Source organism: Sus scrofa, chromosome 13 (genome assembly GCF_000003025.6).
Source record: "Sus scrofa isolate TJ Tabasco breed Duroc chromosome 13, Sscrofa11.1, whole genome shotgun sequence".
NCBI classification, from domain to species: Eukaryota; Metazoa; Chordata; class Mammalia; order Artiodactyla; family Suidae; genus Sus; species Sus scrofa.
In genome coordinates, this window is record NC_010455.5 from 27,044,914 (window position 1) to 27,054,189 (window position 9,276).

At 41.6% G+C, this 9,276-nt stretch overlaps 1 protein-coding gene across 1 annotated transcript in view; it reads left to right on the forward strand.

Moving 5' to 3' along the window:
• ABHD5 (abhydrolase domain containing 5) overlaps positions 1-8,847 on the forward strand; it is a 47,430-nt gene extending 38,583 nt beyond the window's left edge. The window contains 4 exon segments of the mRNA NM_001012407.1: positions 2,134-2,288; positions 4,825-4,936; positions 7,594-7,780; positions 8,485-8,847. Of these exon segments, the coding sequence (NP_001012407.1) occupies positions 2,134-2,288; positions 4,825-4,936; positions 7,594-7,780; positions 8,485-8,574 (544 nt within the window). The 3' untranslated portion in view covers positions 8,575-8,847.

Genomic DNA, 9,276 nt, shown 5'->3' on the forward strand with positions numbered 1-9,276 from the left:
AGCCTTTCAGATAGAGTATGTTTTAGTAAAGAGTTCTTTTTTCTCTTTAGGTAAGTCAATAGTGAGTAAGACTAGCTGTTTCCTAAAATCACTCTTTACTGCCTTCCACTCGATGGCTGTTTCATTAATTCCACTTGTACCTCTGCCATGTTTCCCTTCTCCTCCCCTCCCTCAAATCTCACTGTAGGCTGTCATGGGAGGAATTTAGGAGGCAGTCAAAATATCAGCGATAACTATCTCTGCCAGTAAAGAAGCAAAACAAAACAAATTAGTTTTCATTCCCCTTTCTTCTACACTATTAGAAAATAGTCTCATAAAACTTTTAAGCCGTGAAGATACTTTTAAGTATATGGAAATGTCACATATCAGGTATCTTCACACAGATTCCTAGTTACAGTCTACAGATCTTCTTGATGCTTTGAGATCTAGAATATAGTGGTAGTAAGACTGGCTTAGAGTTGATAAGAGTTAAACTTTACCTTTACTAATACATTTGTCTTACATGGCTTGGCCTATTCTTAGGAAACAGAGCCTTCTAGCCTGCTGACTTTTTGGCATCTGTTAGTACACTGGATTTGGGAAAGAAGGATCTTAGCCCTAGCTCTGCATTAACTGGTGTTAGGTCCTAGAGTGAGTCACATGATGCATCTCAGCTTTCTTCTCACCTAATGAGATGAAATACTGGGTTGAGTATTCTCCAAGGGTCCTTGGAGGTCTGTGCTCTGGGTTGGTGTTCTGAAGATTTCTGTTTGAGAAAATATAGTCAAAGCAGAGGAGTCACTATCAACTCATCCTTATCTGTGCCAACAGAAATGATTGAAAAAAAATACATTAGGAGTAATAGCTATGTGTCCGTATGTTCTGGTTTCTATTTCAATTAAGACTTAGGAAATTGCCTTTAGAATGAATATCACTTTATCCTTGGGAGACTTCTGCTGGCATTTGTTGGCTATTTTGGCTACAGTTGAGTATCATTTTAGGTTCAGGACATTTATGTTTAGTTTAGGACCTTTATGATATATAATACTGTGATGCAGCCACAAGCAGTGGTTCTGGTTTTCCCTCATCAGAAAAACATTTCATAAGACGGAAAAATTAAAACTATTAGTGGTATGAAACAATTTTATGTAAGCTTGGACTGAAGCTTTTTTCTATCCCTTTGATCAGTATAGAGAAGAAAATTAGGAAAGGATTAGGAACAGACTCTAATGTCAGCGTCCCATGATGTGCCAGGTAGGGTAAATGTGTTCCTGTTCATCCAGCTGAATCTCAAACTAAGAGGTGTATATTTTGGCCCTTATTGTTACATTATCTTCATGTTTGTGAACAGTTCATTAAAGTCCTTTTGAATCCACCTGAAGTCTTAATACCTCTTAAAATTTTTAAGATGATTTGGTTCATAGGAGATAACTATTGTGGTTGTCCGAAGTTATTTTGAGTATAATGTTAATCTCCAGTCATTTCTGCAGTGTCAACCTTGCATACATGGAACCCTTGGATTCTTCTGACTGATTAGTGATCTATATACTCTACCAGAGTGTAATTTAAGCAACAACAGATGCTGTCTTTTCTTGTTTCTCAAGAATAACCCCCATTATCATATACCCTTTCATACGTCTGTTGTTATTCACTTTTAGATAAATTAAAAATTAAGCCATTTTTCTACCATACACCTCTCAAATCCTACCACATCTCATCAATTAAGGTGCAATAAGAGCATGATGTAACCTGTTCAGTCATTAGTTTTCTGTTTAATGTAAGATTTTTTTTTGTCTTTTGTCTTTTTAGGGTCACACCTGCGGCATATGGGGGTTCCCAGGAGACTAGAGGGGTCTATTTGGAGCTGTTGCTGCTGGCCTGCTCCACAGCCACAGCAACACTAGGTCTGAGCCACATCTGCAACCTATACCACAGCTCACAGCAATGCTGGATCCTTAACCCACTGAGTGAGGCCAGGGGTGGAACCCGAAACCTCATGGTTCCTCGTTGGATTTGTTTCTGCTGCTCCACAACGGGAACTCCAGTGTAAGATTTTTGAAGGAGGTTCTACCTTTACTTCATAAATCGTGTGAGTTCTTTATAGTCCTAGGGTGAATATGACAAATGAATTTAAATTTGTTCTTCCCCCAACAGGGTTAGTCATCTCATTTTAGTTGAACCTTGGGGTTTTCCTGAGCGACCAGACCTTGCTGATCAAGAGAGACCAATTCCAGTTTGGATCAGAGCCTTGGGAGCGGCATTGACTCCCTTCAACCCTTTAGCTGGTCTCAGGATTGCAGGACCCTTTGGTAAGTGTGTATATCAGTATCCTAGGAAAGCAGACTGTTTATAGATAGCAATACAGGAGTATTTGCTGGTCACCATTGTCAGTTAAAAACCTTAGAGACAGACAAAAACCCTGAACCTTGCTTTTTCCCCACATCCTCTAAAAAGTACCAGTCCATGCATAAAGATGAATGAAACCACACTCTTCCCTTTCAAGAGGAGTCTTTACGTTGTAAACTGCACAGATACCTAGCAAGCAAGGGAGGTGGAAATGGCTAAGGATGAAGGCAGGAGACCTTGAACATTCTGCAGAAAGCCAAGCAGGTAGAGTGTCTTGGGGAAGTTTATCCACCAGCACAGGCATGATAGGACGTGACATGCTGGGGAGCCTTGGCCAGTTGCTGATAGCCAGCTGGCAGGTCCCAAAGCCTGACCTGATCGAAGACCATGGGACAGTAGGAACCATCTCCCAGATTCCTTTCTTACTTCATAATGTCAGAGTATTAAGAAGATAAAGTTGTCCTTTTCCACAAAGATTTGGGAGACTCCTAATTTGTGTTTTCAGTCACATTTTGAGTTTAGTTTCAGATTTAAGTTCGCTTGACTCTGAGCTCCTCTGTCTCAACCAAGGGAATTTCCTTCCTTTGTTGTCACAGTTGTTGCTGGTCTGGATCTCTGCCTTTCCCTCTTACAGCTTGTCAGTTAGGAGGGTTTTTAGCTGAAAGTAACTGAAGACCTAAGTGATTGAAACCATAAGGCCTTTTAGTATTTCCTTAACAAGCAGTCCAGAGACAGGTAGTTTTAGCCTTTTTTCTAGAAGCTAACTCTTTGATATTAGGGTTTAGGTCTATGATTCTCTTGCCCTTTTACCCCACGGTTAGTAGTTGCTCTGGCAGGAAGCATCATCTCACAAAGCAGCACTCCGAGCAAGAAGAAAGGAAAGCATGATGCTCTTTGTCAGGGAAGAAAACCTTCCATGGTAGCTCAGTAGACTTCTTATGTCTCTGCCCAACCCCAGTTCTCCCACCAGCAAAGAAGAGATTTCTATGACTGATCAATCCTCCTTTGTTTCCAGGGACAGAGTGAGCCACCTGCTTTCTTTGGCACGTTACTGTCTAATTAGCATAGAAAAGTCAGGTTCTTGGAGTTCCTGTCTGGCTCAGCAATCACGAATCCGTCTAATATCCATGAGGATGCGGGTTCAATCCCTAGCCTTGCTGAGTGGGTTAAGGATCCAGCTTTGCCGTATGTTGCATATTTGGCTTGGATCCCGAGTTGCTGTGGCTGCGATGTAGGCCAGCAGCAGTAGCTCCGATTCGACCCCCAGTCTGAGAATTTCCATTAAACCTCAAGTGGGGCCCTAAAAAGCCAAAAAAAAAAAAAAAAGTCAGGTTCTCTTAGCAAGAAGGGAAGAGAGGCATGGTGGGTGAGTAGGTGAGTGTGGAGCAGCCAATGCTGCATAGGTGACCGTGAATTCTGCTACCCCTGCCCAGGCCTGGCCCCTCCTTGCCCTAGTGTATCGCCTTGGGCTGTGGACAGCAGGAATCAGAAGAGGGTACAGGGGCTGAATTGGTGACCACACCGCACTCCCTCCGTGCTGGTGTCAGTAGCCTCTTTTCAGCCCCCAGTAGAGCCACACCTTCTTAGGTGCTTGGTCCTCCTTTGATGAACTGCTTCAGAGCTTTATAGTCCTGAGATATAAGTGGATTTTGCTTGATCACAGTTACACAGGTAGCACTTATGGGGAAAGTGAAGCATGAAAAGAAGTTAGGAGATAGTGATGGGGGAGGGAGGATGCCTAGGAGGGGCCTTTTAAAGCCAGGCCCTCTGCCTCCCAGCATGCTCGCCGTGGTGGCGAGGGTTTGTAGAACGTCCACTGTGTCATGAGAATTCTTGGTGGAGCTGTGGCATTTCCTCAAATAGAGGAAGATGGGCACAGTACAGAAGTAAGACCTTGCTAGAATAATGGGCTAAGAAAGCAGAAAGGGAAACTGGCCAGTCCCTGGGCCCCAGAAGGGACAGTAATGACCAGACAGGGGTTCCTGTTCTTCATCCTCTTTCCTTTGGGGGCCTTGCCCCTGCCTTTTACCTCAGGGTGGCATCATGGGAGTCACTGTGCCTATGGCCTTAGCAGGGAGTACTCCTAGTGTCCCAAGCAGAAACTCTGAAGTAGTTTTCTCAAAGAAATATTTATATTCCAGCTCACTTCATTTAAATGCTGATGTATTGTAATTGTGGAAGAAATGCAAGTTAACAGTTAATTTTACGTGTGAACTGCTCTGTTCACCTGCCATGTTTAATGGAATTTATTTTCCTTCACAAACAAGTCTTAGGCAACTGTTTTTGAGCTCCTAAAGCATATCTGTAAGTCAATATATGACAGTCTTTCATTCTTATTTTAGTCTTTCTTTAGGTAACTTGAGAGCAGCTTCTAGACTGTGTGCTCTTTTCCATCTAAAATGCATTTATGCTACATGCATTCTCATTCTACAGGCAAACACTAGAACCTTCTGTATTCGTGTTTAAATTAATTATATTTAAAATGTTCATTTCTTTTAGGTTTAAGTCTAGTACAGCGTTTAAGGCCTGATTTCAAACGGAAGTATTCTTCAATGTTTGAAGATGATACTGTGACAGAATATATCTACCACTGTAATGTTCAGACTCCCAGGTAAAGGTTATCTCAATTTACTGTGTTTGTGTTTTAGACTTCTTTTTTGAAACTATGTGATTAGCCCAGGAGTGTTTTATTGGTATGTAAATGACTAAATTTAAAAGGACAAGTAGTTAAATGACTTAATACTTCTTAATTTATGCATCTATTCATGGAGTACCTACAATGTAAAACATCGTGCTGGACTCTGATGAGAGATTAAAAAGCAAGATGTGGAGTTCCCACTGTGGTGCAGTGGGTTAAGGAGCTAGCATTGTCACTGCTGAGGTGCGGATTCGATCCCTGGCCCAAGAATTTCCATATGCTGTGGGTACAGCCAAGAAAAAAAAGCAAGATGTACGTCCTTCCCCGCTAATGTGCCCTTTAGAGGAAAAATTGAGGGAAGTCTTGGTCTTGGGCATCTCTTGGAGGTGGTTGGAGTTGAGAAGTAAAGAAGCGTTTCAAATAAACAGCATTCCCAAACCGAGTATGAATGTTTTACCAAAAAAGAAGTTCTGGATTGAACAAAAGTAAATGGTTTTCTGTACCTTGGATCTTCTTAGAACTTTTTATTATGCCAAAGGTTTTTAAATCTCCCAGGTGTGTGGGAGATAGCAGGCAGCTTTTTTCAAGTTTGTTTGATGATTGCACCCCTCTTTGGCTCAGCACCTCTTTAGGACTGGGCATTAGCATGAGAAATACTGCTGCCCTGGTGAGAAGTAGGTGAGGGGAGAGGGGAAGGGGATTCTGCATGAAATTTGACAGTGTTTAGGAGAGAGAGAGACCATAGTAGCTAGAGGGAACAAGAAGGACAAACAAAGGTATTTCTTTTTTTTTTTTTTTTAAGGACTTACAGATTTGGGTACAAGGTACCAGTGGAGAAAACAGAGCCTGATAGAGCCTGGACATAGTTAGAAGCTAGGAGGGGCCTGGAAGACAGAGCCTAGTGTCTGTAGGGAGAGAGTGGAATGTGGTGCTGCAAGCCCCAGTTCTCGTGCTGTCTTCTTTACCACAGTTACTGGAGGCGTTTGTCCAAAATGTCATGCCTGAACCCTGTCTCTGAGACTCCGAGTCAGCAGTTCTGGGCTGTGTCTTGAACAAGCGCTTCAGGTGATTTTAGCATAGGTGGGCCATAGACCATACTCTAAAGTGGAAATGGTACCACATTCTTTCTAAGACAGAGACTTAGGGAAAAAACTGAGAGGTGAGATGTAGAGGCAGCCTCCTTCACTCTGGTTTTTTGCCTCGCTCACTTTTGGCAGAGAATATGTACACCTATGCTATTAAAAAGGTTGAGGCCATGGGAGCACTTGAGGTAGAGCTGTAGCTTCAGTCTTTTTTAATAAAGTAGGTTAGATGTTTTCTAACAAGGCGAGGGACGCTGGAGAGGTTTGGCATCCCCAAGAGATCCATGTTTTGTGATTCACCAGGCAGTCAGTCACACTGTATTGACTTGTTCCAACAGTTTTCAGTGGTCTTTCCCAGGGACAGCATCTGTTTTCCTGGATAGTCTTAGTGTTTTAATCTTCACCTACTCACATTTCATGATTACATGTGCCTTTGTAGTCCTAGTTTGTTGACTTTCTTGTGGAACTTGAATTCTTAAAAGGCAATTCAGAATTATGCATAGTACCACAAGGAAAGCAGAAGTGACAGCAAAATGGATCTGTCCTAGGAATTTGCCAGATGTTCTACACTATTTTATATGACAGGTATGACCACAACAGAAGACACAGGATAGGCTCAAGAAAAGAAACTTGAATATACTTAACAGATCCTGAAGAGGGAGTCACTGAATGCCATGAAGGGCCACAGGGGACCCATCAGATTTTGGTCAGGTGGCAGGAGATGGGAGTGGAGGGGATGTCCAGGCTGGAGCCCTTATTGGGTCCTGCGGGAAAGGCAAGGCAGTGTAGCACGGACAGTTTAGAGATGGCTAGTTGAATAATTTCGGTGGACTCTAAGATATAGGTTGGTTACTAGTTGCCTGGCATGTGGCCCTGGGATAATTAAGGCAGAAGAACATTGCCTCCTGCGATGTGCAAGCTGAACAGAAAAGGCCCAGCTCTGGATTGGTTAGTTCCCAAATAAAGGCATTGTACTAGTTGGGTCCTTCACGATCTCTAAGAATTGGCTGGCCAGCTCCGGAAGGCAGTCTCTACCCAGCCAGAAAGTTATTTAAAGATGTCAAACATCATAATGTGCAGAAAATAAAAAGTAAAGCCAATACACAATACTTAATCTGAATTTTTTCTTGGTACTGGTTTTGCCATTGCAGGTAAAAAACTGGTGCCATGAACAGGTGGAAATTCTGCCTCCAAATAAGTTTGGGAGATAAAATATACTTTAACTCTCCCCTCAGGAAGTTTAATAATTTTATGATCAGGACTTAAAGTTGCATGTTTTGATTTGGAAAATGAAAACTTTTTGAAGAGTTTAAAACATCCCTGTTTATCTAACAAAAGCATGTATCTTCTGTGGGGTCTAAACAGAAGCATATATCTTGTGTGGAGTTTGTTCCTTACATTTCCTAGTAAATTTATTTTTATACTTAAACTGTGGTTTTTTCTTAAACAGGGGAAAAGCTAGATAGGGGTGTGTTTTGATAGAGGGGGGTGTATGATCCATGCTCATCTCCAAAAGTCATACCTGTGATTTTTCTCCTTTCCTTTAAGTGGTGAGACTGCATTCAAAAATATGACTATCCCTTATGGATGGGCAAAAAGGCCAATGCTCCATCGGATTGGTAAAATGAACCCTGACATTCCAGTTTCGGTGATCTACGGAGCCCGATCCTGCATAGATGGCAATTCTGGCACCAGCATCCAGTCATTACGACCACATTCATACGTGAAGACAATAGTAAGTGTGTGGCTTGTTTTTTGGTTTTCAGTTGTAGGTGAAGTCTGTCCTATGAGCTTTGCTTTCAGTGAGGCTGCAGGTCACCCCTGTGCTTTCATATCTGAGCTGTACCTGCAGCCTTGGTCAGAGACCTGCTGTCAGTTGTGATGGGGGCATGTCTAGACGAAGAATCTTCTTAGAGGCCTTGTCTGACCCTGGAACCATAGCATCTCCAAGGTGGGAGAGACTGAAACGGACAGGTCTTGTAGCACCTCAACCCACTCCCACCTCCCAAAACAGCACATTTCCACTTTGTGCAGTGTTTCTGTTGGCCCTATTGTTGGTCAGTTTAGGATGTTAAAATTTTAGTTAGGTTCACTAGATTTTCTCTATTCTCAGATGGTTTGTTGGAAATATATAATAGTTGCCACAGATTAGTGTTGCTTACTCTTTTATGGTTTTTTTTGTTTGTTTGTTTTAATTTTGTGGGTTTTGTTTTTGACTGCACCCTCAGCATGTAGAAGTTCCAGGGCCAAGCAGCAACCCAAGCCATAGCAGTGACAACACCAGATCCCCAACCCACCGAGCAACTGGGGAACTTCTTCTTTTATGTTTTATTTATGTGTAGCTATTCTCGCTTTTATCGTTCAGTGTCTTTGTGTCTGTCATTGTGTTTTATTAAATGCTTTTGCTCACTGAGCATCTGATGGCTTTTCCTTTCCTAGGCCATTCTTGGAGCAGGACATTATGTGTATGCAGATCAACCAGAAGACTTCAACCTAAAAGTAAAGGAGATCTGTGACACTGTGGACTGAGTGCAATGCAGATGACATAGGAAGCCCGATGGCTGATCCAGTTCCTCAGCAATAATCCCCAGTCTGCAATGAAGAGTAAGGAATCCAGCATGAGAACCAGGCACTCTTCCTGCCTGTACTTTGCACATGTTTTCTTTATGAAGCTACTCACACATTTAAACCAGTTGGTGCCTTCTAGACGATTGGCTTTCCTTTCTCCTACACAAAATCAAAATATACAAGACCCTCCAAATCTAATAGCTTTAATAAAAGGTTATTTGTCCCTCTGCTGTACTGAAAAATTGTAATTTTTCAACTGAGAATTTAAAAAAATTTCTATCTAACTTTGTCAGGTACTTTTTATATTGCAGTCTGTATTGCCAATTTTAAAAAGTGATTGCTGGGCTTATTATTTTATATACTGTAAAGGTGCACTTTATTTTCCTTGCTTATATCTAGCATCGCTAATAACTGATTTAATCAAAGTCAGTGTGTTTTTATGTAAAACTTTGTCACGTTTTTAGGGTACTTCATTTTTGAAATGGGATGATGAAACATTGGTTTTGGTTAAAAAGATGGGAGTTGATTTCTAGCATTGATTTTTCTGATTTTTTTCTGTTCTCAAGTTGCAAAGCCATGTTAAGTATTTTAAATATTATCCATCCTGACATAACTGTAGTTTCTAACTACTTGGAATCTTCTATGTGTGCTCTATTCTGTACT